The sequence below is a fragment of the Olea europaea genome, unplaced genomic scaffold (genome assembly GCF_002742605.1).
Source record: "Olea europaea var. sylvestris unplaced genomic scaffold, O_europaea_v1 scaffold1168, whole genome shotgun sequence".
Classification (NCBI taxonomy): Eukaryota; Viridiplantae; Streptophyta; class Magnoliopsida; order Lamiales; family Oleaceae; genus Olea; species Olea europaea.
In genome coordinates, this window is record NW_019229085.1 from 288,862 (window position 1) to 306,751 (window position 17,890).

The 17,890-nt window shown below is 32.1% G+C and overlaps 1 protein-coding gene across 1 annotated transcript; it reads left to right on the forward strand.

Moving 5' to 3' along the window:
- Positions 1-12,739: 12,739 nt before the first annotated feature.
- Positions 12,740-14,948, forward strand: LOC111373851. Its single transcript, XM_022996434.1, has 4 exons — positions 12,740-12,874; positions 13,110-13,759; positions 13,876-13,930; positions 14,716-14,948. Exons 2-3 carry the CDS (start codon positions 13,202-13,204, stop codon positions 13,909-13,911), a joined length of 594 nt encoding a protein of 197 aa, XP_022852202.1. The 5' UTR covers positions 12,740-12,874; positions 13,110-13,201; the 3' UTR covers positions 13,912-13,930; positions 14,716-14,948.
- The last annotated feature ends 2,942 nt before the right edge of the window (positions 14,949-17,890 follow it).

The window sequence follows — 17,890 nt, forward strand, 5'->3', positions numbered from 1 at the left end:
GAATGCAAAAGACAATTTGGGAAAATTCGACTCCAAATTCGATATTGAAATTTTCTTAGGATATTCATCGACTAGCAAAGCATATAGAGTTTTTAACAAATGAACTCTAGTCGTTGAAGAATCCATGTATGTTACTTTTGATGAAACTAACTCATTTGATTGAGAGAAAGGTAGTGATGATGTGTAGGTTTGGAAGCTTTTTTTGAACAAATAAAAAATCAAGACCGAAATAAGGAGGCACTAAATGGAGACATAGAAAAGTCAAATGCTCAAGAAAATAAAGAAAGACAAACCGAAGAACAAGGTGTTCCCTCGTTACCAAAAGAATGGAGGTTTGCTCCATCTCATCCCAAAGAGTTAATAATTGGCGATCCATCAAAAGGTATCACTACTAAAACCTCTTATAAAAATCATTTTGGTAGTTGTGCATTTATTTCTCGAATAGAACCTAAGAATTTCAAAGAAGTCGAGCTTGATGAGTTTTGGATTCTAGCAATGCAAGAAGATTTAAATCAATTTGAAAGAAACCTTGTTTGGGACTTAGTCGCTAGACCAAAAAATAAAACCGTTGTTGGAACAAAATGGGTTTTTAGAAACAAAAGAGATGAAAATGAAATAATTGTGCGTAATAAGGCTAGATTAGTAGCCTAATGTTACAATCAAGAAGAAGATATTGACTTTGAAGAAACATTTGCACCCGTAGCAATATTAGAATCCATTCGAATGCTTCTTGCATTTGCATGTTACAAAGGTTTTATAATTTATCAAATGGATGTTAAAAGTGCATTTTTAAATGGTTTCATTCAAGAAGAAGTTTTTGTTCAGCAACCTCCCAGATTTTAAGATCACAAGTATTTGGATCATGTATTTAAACTTAGAAAAGCTCTTTACGGTTTGAAACAAACTCCTAGAGCTTGGTACGAAAGGTTGAGCAAATTTCTTCTCTCAAATGATATTTCGATTGGAAAAGCGGATACTACACTTTTTATAAAAACTCATAAAGAGGATATGCTCATTATTCAAATTTATGTTGACAATATTATCTTTGGCGCTACAAATATTCATCTTTGTGAAGAATTTTCAAAATGCATAAGTAAAGAATTTGAAATGAGCATAATGGGTGAGTTAAAAAAATTTCTTGGCCTTCAAATTAAACAAATGAAAGAATGAATTTTCATAAATCAAAATAAATATATATTAGACATGCTTGAGAAATTTGACATGCATGATATCAAGCCTATGAACATACCAATGAGCACATCTCTAAAGCTTGATAAGGATGAGCAAGGTACATTCGTGGACGTCATAAAATATCGAGGTATGATCAGATCCCTTCTTTATTTAACTGCTAGTAGGCCCGATATTATGTTTAGTGTTTGTCTATGTGCTCGCTTTCAATCTAATCCTAAAGAATCACACTTAAAGGCTGTAAAAAGAATTTTTCGTTATCTAAGTAGTACAAGAACTTTAGGACTTTGGTATCCAAAAGACACTCATATTGACTTAATTAATTATTCGGACGCCGATTGGGCCAGATGTAATGTTGATCGTAAAAGCACTAGCAGAAATTGTCACTTTCTAGGTTTTGCACTTGTGTCTTGGTCTAGTAAGAAACAAAATTTCATTGCACTATTCACCGCCGAGGCAGAATATATCTCGACCGCTAGTTGTTGTGCACAAACACTTTGGATGAAACAAATTTTATGTGATTATCATTTGACTGACAATCATATACCTATTTTATGTGATAATACTAGTGCCATAAATTTGTCTAAATATCTCGTTTTACATTCACAAACTAAGCATATTGAGATTTGACATCATTTTCTTCGTGATCATACCCAAAAAGGAGATATTGAATTAGAATTTATAAAGATCGAAAACCAATTGGCTGATATTTTTACAAAACCTCTAGCGCATGACCGATTTTCTTGTATTCGAAGAGGTTTAGATATTCGTGACGAAAATGAAGTGAACTAAGCGTTAAATCATTTTTTATGCCTTTTTATTTTTAATTTCTCAATTCCATTTTTTTAAAAAAAAAAAAAAAAACTATCCGAACGCACTTAGAGTGTCCGGACCAGCTTGTCCAAATTGACAGAAAACGCTCCAGTATGTTCAAAATTCCGCCATCCGGACGTACGGAAGAAATACCCAGACGTCCGAATCTTGAAACATTCTTTAAAATTGCGACCTGTGCTTTCTTCTTCGCCATTCCTTCCACAACTTGTTCAATTTACTTTACAAACAGCATATATTCTCTATTGTATCAAATTTCCTGGTAAAATTCGTCATTTTAGTAGTCAAAAATTCGAATTTTCGCCATAGAGTCGAAAACCGAATTTCAAATTTTCAAAGGTAAGATTCACTTCACTTCCCTTGCCATACTACATTTTATTTTGGGGATTTTACGCCCATATCAAATATATATTAATAGGATATCAATACCCTCTCAATGCATTGAGATTTCTCTTCAAAATTCTCGTTTTGGCCGAAAAATTTCAAGCCCTAGAACTCATTTTGGACTGTTTTTTAGGGATTCTCCATTTTTCTCAACCATGTCAGGTTCTAGACGTGGAAAATGGAGAAGAAAAATTGTGCAACGACCCCCTTTACCATCAGATGAGAAGATGGATTTGGAGCCAGAAGAGCCACCGAATCTTTTTGAAAAATCGCCCATTTTAATTGGTAAGAATGTTGATTTTATGGATTTTACAATAGAAGCTCCCGCTTTTCATATTGAAGAATGTTTTGAACGCATGGGATGGATAGCCATGACCACAATAGAAGAACACGCTTATCCACGCCTTAAGAAATAATTTTATCAAAAAATAAATTTTACGACACTTTCAAACGAAATCACTTATTTTGTTAAAAATGTTCGGTTTACAATTTCAAAAGCATTAATTCGTCAACTACTTAATCTCGAGCCTTGTGACTTAGAAGTGTTTTTACATAAGTCTCCACCAACCATAGAAGTATACGATCCTTCTGAGGCATGTCGTCAAGTTACGAGGAAAGACTTCGAGAACATCACGAAAATAAGTGCACATCAGTTAACACTTCCATGCAAGGTTTTGCAAAACATAATTGCTCACGTTATTTTTTTCCCGCAAAGGTCATCGAGACGAAGTCAATCACTTTGATCTCTTTATTTTGGATTCTCTACTAGTCGGGCGTAAAATTGATTTTCCTACTATTGCACTTGGTCTTATGAAGCTTGTGCATGCATCACGACACACCAAAGCTTTACCTTACGGGATGATTCTCACAAAAATCTTTAAGCATTTTAATGTTTCATTGGATAGTGAAGATTTTATAAAATTACGCCCTACCAATATTATTAACATTCAGATCTTAAAACAGATAAAGATAGTAAAGGAATATGGGCAATGGGTGGCTCATACGAAAGGGTTCGATCCTACCTCCGGTCCATCCACTCTCCCGTTTGAAGATGAAGCTAAATCAAACGAAGAAGAACCCGACGTTCCTGCTCCCGCATCTGACATTCCTGGCTCGAGCGTGCCTCCTACTTCCCAAGAGTGTTCCACATTTACCGAGAAGCACTATAATCTCCTCCATGGGCGGGTTGATTCTCTTACCTCATCGGTCGACGGCATGGGTAGCCTACTTATCCAGATGCAGGCTCAGCAGATAGCTATCCAGGATCGATAGCTCGAGATGCAATAGCAGCTTGAATGCAGCAGCGACAGGCTGAGATGCAGGCTCAGCAGATTCCATTTTTCACCGAATTTTATACTAGATTTCCTCCTCCGGCCCATTAGTTTACTTTCTTGCCTACTATTATTATTATGTTAGTTGTTATCTATTGCTCTTTTATATTTTAAATGGTTGACTTCCTAAATGGTACTATTTTTTCTTCATGCTATTTGACCTATTATATCTCTTTGCTTATGCCAAAAGGGGGAAGATGAGCGGATGATTATGCAACATAGGAACAACATAGCAAGGGGGAAAGTTATATAATGTTATATGTATGTTGATAGGAGGAATATTACTTGCAATATACAAAATTATGCTCTTGATTATTTGATACTAATTCAATTTGTCATAATCAAAAAGGGGGAAATTGTTGACCTAATGGTTGACTTCTTGTTTTGATTATCATAAACAAATTACGTTTAATTCTAACAAATTGAATTTAAGTGATTGATAGTGATTATTGCAAATTTATGACATGAAAGATCTAGATCGAGAATCATGCAACTTTGGGGCACAAAACGACAAACACACAAGCAAGATTGAAGATTTACAAACGAGGAAATGGAAATCGAGCTTTCACGCACAAAATCGCATTGGATGAAGAAATTGAAGACATTAGCTATTGATGCATTTCTATACTCAAATGTAAAGGTAAAACACTTTAATATTTTACATCGATTATAGCTCAAACAATTTTTATGCACGAGAATTATCATGACAAACTTTACTTGGATAAAATTTATTTTTAAAAGATAAGTAATTTGATTTTCACAGTTAAATCTTTATGAAATTACTTATCTATATGAAGTATATAAGAAAAACCTACAAGTACCTTAAAGAACATTTTTCACGACAAAAGAAAAATTCGATGGGCAAAACAATTGCCCATCCGGACGGGGTCTTCCTGACGTTCGGATGTGGTGTTTAACGGTCGGATTTTTTACCGTTTGGCAAACGGCTAGTTACATGTCCGGATACCAAGCGAACATCCGAATCACTTGTCCGGATCTCCTGATTGATGGCTATAAATACCTCTCTTTATACCTTCTTTAAAGTAAGAATTCTAGAGCATTAAAAAGAGTTATTTATTGATCTTATCTACCTTGTTTTTCAATCTTTAAGAGATCAAAATATTTATTTGTTAAAAAACTTTTTGAGTGAATAACTTTTTGAAAAATCATATATCTCAATAAAAGTTTTTCACACAACACTTGAGCTATATTCTTTGTAATTTATTGAAGTGTTGTGCCTAATTCTCTCTTAATATTTCATTGTGTTCATATCATTTGTTAAGAGAGAAGTTTTTCAAGTGTAACTTTGATTTTCTTGTTCATTAAATTGTGGGTTATGTTGAGGTCCCGAAAAGCTCAACGTGCAAAAGGATCGGTGCTCCTTAGGTGTAAGTCACTGGAAGCGTTATAAGGGTTGGACTGCACCATAAGTCAATCAAAGATAGTGAAAAATGCCTTGTTCATGACGGAGAGATTGGTAAAGGGGGACGTAGATCGTGATTGGATCGAACTTGCTTATTACATCATTTGCACTCTCTTTTCCCCCTCCTCTTATTATTTTTGTGTTGTCTTGTTTATTCATAGTTATTTGCTTAAATTTGCATTTATTTTCGAAAAAGTTTCAAATAATCAATTCACCTTTTCTTGGTTAATTGTTCTTGGGCTCTCAGGTACATCTTGTCAATTCATCCATCATTTTTAAATTTTTTTTATTTGCTTCTTTTTTATTTGTAGTATTTGTTTATTTGGCTTTTGCTTAGGACCATGTTGCCTTTTTCCAAATGGAAATGGGAAATCAAGGCAGCTATATTTCTCATTAGCTTACTTAACATTAATATATTCTCTTACTTCTACTATTACAATGATTTAGTATTTACTATCTTTGATTTGACATTAACTATTTTATTTTATAATAATTCTATACAACGCCAATAATGTTGAATACAAATTATGTACACTAGTCATTCTAAGTCTATTGATGAATAAGACTAAAGAAAGCTTGAAGTCAAACGCATCTCAAACTGCTATTTTGTATTTACATAATCGTAAAATTATTGAATAACCACTACATTAAAGGTTATTTTAGACTCCCATGGGAAATGAAAGCATGAAAAATGACCTACTATCTTCCACTCCAAATGACCCATTGTTTTATTTGATTGAGCCCAACATCACCATGAGCTCATTGCGAATGACTACCCGGAAAATTAATGAACCCCTCCTCTCTCCTTTTATTTGTAGTGTTTATTTATAGGATTTTGCTTAGGACTGCGTTGGCTTTTTCCACATCGAAATGTGAAACCAAGGGGTAATATATTCTCTTCGCTTGTATATTTATAGGCTCTTTAGAAGTCAATAGAATACTTAGACTTATGGACTCTTTAGAAGTCAATAGAATACTATTCTTGTACACCAGTTACTAGGAAACCACATGATGAGACGAGACAGAAAATTTGGACACGAGGATAACTCAAATTGTTACTATATATTTACGTACTAGTAAAATCATTAATCATCCAATACCTTTGGCATGTCTCCAAACTCAAACTCTGAGCATAACTCAAATTGTCATTATATATTACATAATAGTAAAATCATTAATCATCCAATACGTTTGGCATGTCTCCAAACTCAAAACTTTGGCTCCGCCACCTTATATAAATAACTGTCAAATTACGGTATTTTAAAAGGCTCAAATTTTTAAAATCATGTTGGGCAAAATCAATCCAATTACTATGTTGAGCAATCCTATTTGGCACCACTAGCGTTTCAATGTCCATCAAGGTTTTAGGAAGTGATATTAAATGAGTCACATAATTCTATTTTTTAATAAAAACCTCTCATAGTACCAACTAAACTGGTGTCATAACACCAACGATGTTAAATAGTATTATACGATGAAGTCAATGAGACTAGCGGGTTGGTCAATAGTCTATATTAGCAGGCAATATACCAATTATCAATGTTTTTGCAAGGCACCAAACTGAAACAATTCAACGTGTGAGAATCTTTCTTAATGGGAATCGGACATTTCCTTTCCTTCCCTTTGAGTAGTTAAATGTTTCTTTTTGGATCAATATTTAATAACACTTTCCAGTTCATCTCTTTTTTCCTTTGCATATAGGTGACTGAAAGTGGAAAAACAGTAACAATATAAAGAGATCCTGTTAGATAGATGTGTTTGTCGCAATGACAACAAAAATTATTTACAGAGTTGTATATGTTAAGGAAAATCTTACATCAGCTGATTATGAAACAATCAACCTATGAGGAGTTGGCACGTCACTTAAATATGAACAATCAAACATATAAAAATTGATTATTTCTTTTAGTAAAGTTGACCTTTTAAAATAGAATCTCAAGTAAAATTCAAGAAATTTAAATGAGCAATTTGATCTTTTTAAAATCCGAACAAATAGTTGAATTTTAAGATTGGAGTACTAAAACGAGATATATGAAATACTAAGGATAGTAGGTACCTTGGGCATCTTCTTACTATTGTATGAGTATGTTAAGAGTAAAGTTTCATACAAGGTTACCTTTTAATATGTAATACAAGATTCAACAGTAAATAACATAAAAAGAAACAAATTATAAGGTCACATAAATCTTTGTACAGGTATTACACAAACATACATTTTTAAAAACTTTAATTGGTTTCGTATTCAAACAGAACTTCAACTCCCTTGAAAGGGACTAAATCGGCAATTAAGGTAACAGAGCGTAGAAGGAAGATTAGAAAAGCCAACGAGGAAAGAGTTGCTTGACAGCGAGAAAGCCCTAGATGAGTGATTGAGTGACCGTCGGACCCTTTAAACCTTGACCCACCTTTCTAACCCGCTGTCATAGGCTTGCTTCACTCTATTTGTTTTTTCTTCCTATCCTTGTATTTTCTTCGTTTCTCTCCCTCAGCTAAGCCACGCTTCTTTGCTATACTAGTTGGGTTGAATTTTAACTGATCAATGAAGTAGCTGAATTCTAAAGAAAAATCATTATTGCCCCTTGACCTAACAAAAACACTAATGAGCCTAATATATTCTCGATTATAATAGAAAAATTCACATGCCTTCTGGTTCCAACTCTTTTTATGATGAATCATCGTCTGATGAAACAAATCCTCTTGTTTGGTTGGGAAGAGAAATGGACAACAAAACTAATAGAGTATCCAAATTAAATGATTTTGGATGTCATTCATGTTATGAATTGAAGTTCAGAATTAGTAGCCATAAAAAGTCAAGTGTGAGAGCATGTTGGGAGAGTTTTTTTTAATAAAATAAGATTTTGAACTTCAAAACCCGTGTATATGGAGAAATCCTAGGCTGCTAGCATATTATAATACAAGGGAAAAAGATATGAATAAAGCCATGAGAACTTCTATCAACACTGATGTGGCAAAACATGATTAGACCACTTTTTTTCCCATCTTCAAATGATGTTGCACCATGTGTTGTCTGTAAGATTTTTCTGTCAAAAATTTTTCTACCTATAGCATTGCTCAAAAGATATATATTTACAAAAAATAAGTGCAAAAAGAAAGACAAAAACAATCGAATACACACGATATATGGGCTCTGGGGAGTCTCCCATGAGATGGCAAGCCATTTATATCACAGTTTCATTATATTTAAGGTTATTGGGGACTCCATTATCGAAGAGAGATGAAGAAACTTTTTCGTTCTCCATTTGGAAGTATACACATAGAGGTACTCGGCTGAAATTTGTGTTTTCTAAATTAGAAAAAGTGAAGAGGCATTTTTGCCTTCAGTTGAAAGTAGGTTAAAAGAGTCTTTAACTTCTGATCAACCAACATGTGAAACCGTCCAAGTATCCTTATGACGCACACTTCTTGAAAATTTCATAGCTATCTAGATTTAAATAATATGAAATCACGCTGCATATTTTTGAAAGGTTTGGGAGCTCTACTGCAAAATTTCCTTACAATTAATATAATTTCTACAATATATTAACGGTAGTTATATTGTCACCACAATTATTATTCGATATACCACATGTTAATTGCAATTGAGCTCCTCAATCTGCACTCATTGTAGTAATTATTTTATTAACCTTTTTTTCCGTCAAATTCCTATTTTCAACATTTCATTAATTAGTACGTCACATCCTTGATAATGATATTTTCGAAATGAGGAAAAAATATTTTTTCGTATTTCGTATTTATTCTTTTTTAAAAATATGATGAAAAAATAAGTTTTTTACTTCATTTTTTCAACGGACTTTGCACATAAAACTACTATAAATACAAAATACGTTAACTAATGGAGAGTTTAAGGATAAGAATAAAAGAGAATCATTAGGGATATAAGTGTTTTAATGAGCAAAGATTAAGAACCTTAAGTAAAATTAAGAGGGAACAAAGTTCAATTAAAAGGTGGCGTAAAAGATAAAAAATATGATGTGAACATAATTATCCATTTATTAAATATCACATCAAGTGAAAATTATTTTTGGACGATTTTGACCCTACTACAATTCAATCATTCCAATAATACCTAAATTTCATTTTTCAATATGTAATAAAATACTACAAAATCGTTGTCGTGTATGAATTTCATATCATTTTTCTCAATTAATTAATATTCACATTAATCTAGACTCAATAAATCTTGAATTCATGAACGTATGAATCTAGAGTTATTATATATGAATTTATTTCTATCATGTATCTAGAAATTTTAATAAGTGTTTAAATTTATGTATTAGCAATTAATTTTTATGTACAAAATAGTATAAAGGTTGCTCATATGTAGTATTTGACCATCACAAAAAAATTGAATCGTGGTTGAGTTTTTAGTGTACAAATTTCTTCTCTTAAACTTGTATCCTAATTTATTTATGTTTAGTTCATTGGAGACTCATCAAATCTTCCCAACAAATTGGTATTAAATATTATTCTTACAGCACTTATAAAGTATTTCAGAATAACGTGCAATGCACATTCAACTCTGACTGCTATACAATAAAAGAGAAAACATTTTAACAATAAATAAAAATGAGTTGTAATATTGAGTTTTTGGAGATTGTGTGGTTAAAACGTAGAAAAAAAAAGTTTGAATTTATATGTAAATTATTTTATTGAATAAATGTTTGGTTGAAAATGAGTTTGAAGAAAAATAAACTTTTAGATAAAGGAGGTCAAATGGGAGCTTATTATGGTGGTGGAAGCATTCGAGATAATTCATATTTTTCTATTATTTTATTAATTAATTTTGCTTAATAACTAAGGCAGGCTTGGGATAGTTATTTCATCGATTTTGGATGGTATCGTTTATAAGGTGTTGAAAAATCGATACTTGCTAGTTTTTTCATCGACTTTGAGTGGTTTAAAGATTGCCTAGAATCAATGTAGTGTACTTTTAACCTATTCTCTCAACCCATCATATAGGCAGGTTTTTACCAATTTTCATATTCTCTTCTAATTTTACCATTTTTAAAATAATTATTTTCAACCAATATATTTTCTTCAAAACTAACTTATAAATAAAAATATATTAACTAAAAAATTATTTATAAGCAAAAAATTTAAATTATAATTAAGAAATACTAATATGTAAAATATTACTTATATGTAGTGGGGCCCAATTGAATTAATTGATGGAATCATGGAAATGGGTGCTGGTCCAATTGGGTGAGAAAGGTCAAGAGACATTAACGAGTGGTGGAAAGCACTGGGCAAAAAGGGTAAAAGTAAAGTAGAGTTTTCGATTTTCACATGCAACCGTTCATTGATGTCGGAATTTTGAATCAATTCAAATTGGAGCAGCCGAATTTTTTAACTTTCTATCTCACAATAAAACCCACGTACGAGAAGAAAAAAGGATAAAAAAAAAAATATATTATTGCATTCAAATAATTGGAAACGGACAAGGGCTTAGCCCCCGTTTGGCCCCCATTTTCTAAAAATGAAAGTGAGTGAAATAGTATTTTTTTGAAAAATGAAAGGTTGAAAAAAAAAAAGTAAAACTTTTCGATTTACGAGTAATTTTATTTTATGAAAGATTGTGTGATTGAAAATAGAAAGAAAAAGATATAACGTAATTTAATGTAATTTAATTTTTAAGTTTTACATTAACCTATATGTAAAAATTATCTATAAATAAAATATTACTTATGACTAAAAATCATATAAGAAATTATATATTGAAAATTTTACAAAGGGATATATATGTAATATTATTTTTTTTAAAACTTTTAGAACAAATGGAGGATAAACTCTCAAGCATATGTTGGACAATTTTAAAAATCGCAACTAAACCATTGAAAATCGATCTGCTCATAAACGTTCAAAATCAATAGTTTAAAAAAATAACCGGTATGCCGAAACTCCCAAGCAGGCCGTAAGGAAATCTTTGCTTAATACCCAAGGAAATCTAGTTAATTTTAGAGATTTCTCCCAGAAGAAATGTGCATCATTATTGATAGTCTTTACAGATTCCACATTGCCTAATACCAAAGGAAATCAAGTTAATTTGTATTCTTCCAAAATGGCTATAAATATCTCTGAATGAATCATTTTTGGAGCAGCAACATAGTTATTTCGAGAGTCAAAACTGTTATCTCTCTTACCTTGATTAAGTTCAGTCTTTTACATCTTCATATTATGTCGACCGATAAACATCGAGCCCAAAATCCCTATAAAACTTCTGGTAGACGAGAAGCATACCCGACTCCTCGCCGCGGAAGCCCCTAGTGATTTCGTCAATGTTTTGCTCAGTTTTCTCACACTTCCACTGGGAACTGTTGTTTGTGTCATGAAAAGCCATCCCGGCTCCATTGGCTGCATGAACAACTTGTATCAAAGCATTGAACAGCTTAGCGTGGACAATTTCTGCACAGAGACATGTAAATCAATACTGTTAAGCCCAAGAAACCTTCGTGCTCTTGTTTGCAAGAATCTTAAACTGAATATTGATGACACGAGCAATGGGATATGCTTTTCTTTTAATTATAATTATTGCGGTAGGAAGAGTCATTATCCTTGCACTTTGTGGACGCATAGCCAACATAGAGATATCTGAGGGGTCTCAACCCTTCGATCCAGAACATTTTGTTGGAAGAATGTGTAGGAAATTCAGTGTATGTGGATAAAACCAGGAAATGTTATCTTTCGGGTCGCCAATTTGATTAGTGCGCAATTAAAAGACTCCCAGATGAGGAGGGGGTCACAACCGGACCGCTTAAATCTCAAATTCTTCTTAGACAGTTTAAGTCTTTTTGACAAAGTCTTTCAATTTTGCAACTATGCAAATCAACAAAATTCAAACAACCGTATATCGAATTTTCACCAGATCATTGAAAGTTTTATTTCCAACAAATAACTTTTGTTCCAATAGAATTTAAAATTCATGAAGCATACGAACAATATATCATAAATTCATGAAGCATGGACTATAAATTTAATACGAAAATTGCATGAATTAAACAACTGAAACATAGAATTTTAACCCGAAGCCTGTGTTACACACAGTTTCCTTAAAACAGATTCGCCCCCTCACCGTTCGTGCTTGAGGTTTAAAACGAGCGTCCGTTTCCCAGGATACAACGGTAAAACCAGTAGCTTCCGAGCACCGCAGAAACAACTCCGGCGAACTGAACTAGTGCCTGAACTACACCACCACCAAGAGAGAACTCCATGCAAATGAATTTCTAGTGTATTCTAAACTTGAGAGCTTTTGCTTTTTTGTGTGTTGAAATGAGGAAAATGAGCCACTATTTATAGGCTAGGCTACCATTAATAGCAATGACCTTTGGAGTTCCTCATCTTTTTCCTATGTGGGACAAATTCATTTTTCCCACATAAACTCCCTTTTGAGTTGCACATTTTGAGCCTCAATTTCTCATTCACCCGAGCATCAACTTTGACAAGTAAGTATATGATTTCGATATACTCACGGAGGAGAACACAAATCAACTTTCATCTTCCAAATTGAACAACCGGGTCCCACTCAAAACTCGTGCCAAACTCGGCCAATTTTTCCAACAGAATGATCATGTATGTGATTTCAGATGATCTGCAGGTGCTACTTGGAAATCCAAATTCTCTGGCGCAGTTGCTATGTAATTTGGGTTTAAGCGATGTTGATCAAGTTGAGGAATTGTCTGTTGATGTTGGATTAGAGGAGGTAATCTAATCTATTAACAAAAAATAATCTTTCTTTCTATATTTTTGTCATAACACAGCTCATTTTGTTTTTAAACTTTTTGCAAGTGTATATGTGTGGTAGATATATGTGTTATGACGTATATGGAAGTTGTTTGTTTAACTTTCATGTTCATCATATTGTTTGAACACATCTTTGAGCTTGTGTCTGGTTCTCTTCTTATGTGAATGGTCTTTCTTTCGCTGTGTTCTTTAAGGTTTCTAAGTTGCTCAAGCATTCTTTGGTATCAAAGACTCCTTTGACAGATGTATTCTTGGGGAAAAGGAAACTTGCAAATAATTCGATACCATGGATCTAAGAAATTCACCTACACCAAGCAGTGAAAATCTAACATCGCCAAATCATACTGAATTCCCGGTTAAGTTAATGTTAAGCAAGTCGCAAAACAAGATATTGGGTTTGTTAGTAAGGGAAGATTTTATCGATTTTCTCTTCAGCTTTTTTACGATTCCGCTTGGATCAGTGGTAAAGCTTTTGGACTTGAACTCTGGGGTAGGATGTGTTGATAATTTGTACAGAACAGTAGAGAATTTGGACTCGGAGTTGCTTGCTATTCCCAAGAATGAACTAATAAATGTCGGAGTTCTGAAACAATACAAGTGCAAAAATAATCCATTGCAAATTCGTGATGCTATAAACATATTAAACCTTCTTGACCCAAGGGGCCCAACTGGGAGTGTTGATTGCTTTGGTAGATTTATGGAGGCACGATACTGGTTCGTAGTGTCAGATAAATTGGTAGTGACACCACTATCATCTCCGTCATCAAGTATTAGCTTCCTAAAAGAACTAAATGTACCTCTCAATGATATTGCAGAGCAGGAAGAAACTATAGGCGAGACTGAGGTAAATTCTAGAGTCGGATTTGTTTTGTTTCGTGTAGTATTGGAGATTGTAGAGCAATTTCTTTCTCCTCTTCATACTCAGTATAATAAATTGATAAGTTCATGCTTCTGTAACAGACTCTTGCTTTGTTGAAGGCTTCAAGTCAAGTATAAATCAGAAGCTCAACAAAAGGTATGACATCATATGGCTTGTTGTTTTGAACCGTGCTACTTGTATGGGCTCAATAATAGGATTTTTTATGGACGACATTTGATTGGATGTTGCAAAAAAAAAAGAGAGAGAGAGAGAGAGAAAGGGAAAGAGAGAGATAGAGAGAGACCATACAATTGTTGCCCGCATAGCACCTGTAAACAATTTCTTGTACAAAAGTTTGACAAAATTCATACGGATTGATACTTTGTGGATTTTCATTGGGTTTTGGCATAATAAACATGAAAAATGCACCATACAGATGCTGTCGATGCAGAACCTCTAGGCAGGGAATTATTCGAATTGTCTTGTTATTGTTGTTATGCAGTGACAAGGTTGTTCTTATGCTAATGGGTTAGGTGTCTCAACTGATGGTGTTGAATGACAAAAAGGTTTAGTCTTGCATAATTGGAAACCAATTGGTTTTTAGATGATATAGATAAAATTAGTCTAACAAGTAACGTCAAAATTAAGGGTTATGGATTCGAGTCACAAGAGTGCCATGTTGAGGGAGATATTGTTGGTGAGCAACAATGTAGTTCTTAGGTCCATGGGTTGGTCTCATATGACTGCGATTCCATGCCATGAAAGGTTTAGTCTAACCTCATTGGAAACCAACTGATTTTTAGACGAGATAGTCGTAACTTGATTTTGACAATGGTCTCTACATGGTTACAGTGCAGAGGAAATAGTTTATCTTGCATTATTAAAATCATAATGTGATGTGTTTATTATATTGTGGTAATAGTATTTATCTTCTTGTGTAGTGATGCGGCTGCGAAATCTATTGGGAGCAAATAGGTTTGCCTTGCCGTTACTTCAATGGACTCAAGAATAGAGAATATAGGATTGCTTTTGCTTCTTCCGTTTTTGTCCTTTGGCTTTGAGAATTCATCTGATGTTGGAGCGTTGCTTTTTAAGTTTTTTGCATGTGTCAATGTATTGTCTAAGCTCATTGCTCCATAATTTATTTATCGAAGAAACTTTCTTTTCCTATGTATAATTTTTGGTGGAAAAAATGGTATTTTAAAATTATAAGTAACTTAAATCTGTAAACTAATTGAATTTATATGCAAATTGAGGGTGATTATTATTTTATGATGTCTTTTATTGTCACAACAATGATTGTAGCAGAATGAGTAATTTCCTAAATTTCAAACAAGGAAACACTGAATGAGATAGTGTGATTGTGAGATCACTGAAGGTTTTATACGAAACGCTAGGCAAATTTAACACGTATTTAATCATAGAGAAGAGAGAATTTTTAGGGCCACGATAGTCTACAACTAGTTAAAGTTAACATTTTATTTCGTCTAGCTCTTCTACAACAAGTATTTGAAAATTTATGAGATATCATATCCTACGAGTTAGTTTGTCAAATATTTTTTAGGAGGATAATTTAGTTCATTATGTTACGAATATTAAACTGATCAAATATTAGTACCGTACAGTCGTGGACCTACGCCGAGTCTTGATCATTATTAGATCGTGTGATGAGCGGCACCTACGAAGGACGACACGTTAATACCAGTCGGTGTGAACCTTCTATGATGTTTCATTGGTTCAGGAATTAGCCATGGTGCATCTTGTCGGTTCATCATCATTTTTAAATTTATTATTATTATTATTATTATTATTATTATTATTATTATTATTATTATTATTATTAATTACTTCTATTTTATTTGTAGTATTTAGTTATTTGGCTTTTGCTTATGACCATGTTGCCTTTTTTCCAAATGGAAATGTGTAATCAAGAGGCAGCTATATTTCTCATTAGCTTAACATTAATATATTCTCTTCTATTATTTCGAAGATTTAGTTTTTAGTATTTTAGTGAGTTGAAATTAACCATTTTATTTTATAATAATTCTATATAGCCCTATAATGTTGAATACAAATTGTGTTCACCAGTCATTCTAAGTCTATTGATGAGATGAGACTAAAGAAAGCTTCAAGTCGAATGCGACTCAACTGTTAGTATATATTCGTAAAACTATTGAATAACCACTACATTGTAGGTTATTTTAGTCTCCCATGGGCCAATAAAGCATAGGGCAACTTACAAAATTACCCTTAAAATTAGAGGTGTTATGAAAAATCATATAAAAATAAATAAATTGGAAGTAAAAAATATTGTGTAAATTAAAAAGTGACATTGTCACTTTTTGATAGAAATTGTCACTTTTTTTAACATAGTTCAAAAAAAAGTGACACAAACTCAAAAAAAGTGACAAAATTCAAAAAAAAAAAGTGATACAAACACTCCAAAAGTGACAAAATTCTTTAAAAAAATCACAAATATCAAAATAACACCATTCATTTGTGCAACATCAGTAATCATGTTCTTAACATAATTAACTTGTTCAGAACAATCCACATAAACATAGTGACGATTCTTAACATAATCAGCATGCCCAAGACAATTCACATGCTGATTATGTTAAAAAAATATCACATATCATATCACATTTTTAAGAAGATAAGTAACAAATATTAAAAAAAGTGACAAAACTCAAAAAAAAAAATGACAAAATCTATTTTAGAAAAAAGGAAAATTGGAAGTAAAAAAATACTGTGTAAATTTAAAAGTGAAACGAACTCAAAAAAAATTAAAAAAAATAAAAAAAATGGTACAAACTCAGAAAAATGACAAACACCAAAAATAACACCATCCATTTTGTTTGCCTGACATTTCATATAATTTTACACCGGTTACCATCTCACATTACAAAAGTTTTACTAAAAAAAAAAGTGACGAATTCAAAAAAATGACACAAGTTAGCAAAAGTTACGCAAATTAAGAAAGTGACATAATTTAAAAAAAAAATTAAAAAAATGACACAAATTCAAAAAAAGTGACTAGAAATAAAAGAATGACAAATCATAACCCATGATTTTCAATATAGCCAAATTATCCAATAAGTTCACAAGTGATGAACAAATTAAAAATTTTTGTACTAACAACTTGAACAATATAATCATAATCCAAAATTTTAAATACATCCAAGTTTCCAATAAGCTCACAACTAATGAAAATTGATGACTAAATTAAGATGTAAATGTCAAAAAATTTCATAAACACTCATCACTGTAAAAGCGACGCACTATTGAAAAAAGCGACACAATGTCACTTTTTAAAAGTTAACTGTCACCTTTATTAAAAAGTGATGCTTGTCACTAAAAAAAGTGATAGAAATCAAGAAGTTAACTGAAAAAAGTGAAACATTAATAAAGTGATAAATACTATAAAAAAAAAAAAAAAAGTGGCCGAAATCTAAAAGAAATGATAAATTCAAGAAAGTGACAAAAAAAATTACACATACTAAAAAGTGACAAACACTCAAAAAGTAACAAAATTTAAAAAAAAAAATGACAAACTCAAAAAAGTGAAAAAAAAATTAAAAAAGTGACAAAAAATAAAATAAAACTTAACAAACACTCAATGTCACTTTTTTATTAAAAAAAATGACATACAATGTCACTTTTATTAAAAAAAAATTGATATTTGTCACTCAAAAAATGGTAGAAATTAACATCTAAAGGAAATTCTTATAAACAAATTAAAAGTTTCATCAAAGATGTATTGTTTAATTAGAAACTAATTGTATGTGACATTTTAATAAAAAAGTAGAACAAGATGCTATGTTACTCTTTAATGAAAGTGTCAAAAAAATGCAAATTAAAAAAAAAAGGTTTAAACACCATCACTCTTTTTCAGAGCTTGTTCATCCTACAAAAATAATTTATTATTTGACATTTTCAATGCAATTTATAGGTTATCTTTGTCTCAACAAATACGTCTTCATCTCCTTCTCCATCAACATATCACATATGCCTTCTTTTAACGCTCAATCATTGTCTATATCATAATCGTCATCTCTGCCCATCTCTCTTCCTGTGGTATTAAATATGGAAGCAATTCGATAAAGTGGTAGAAAT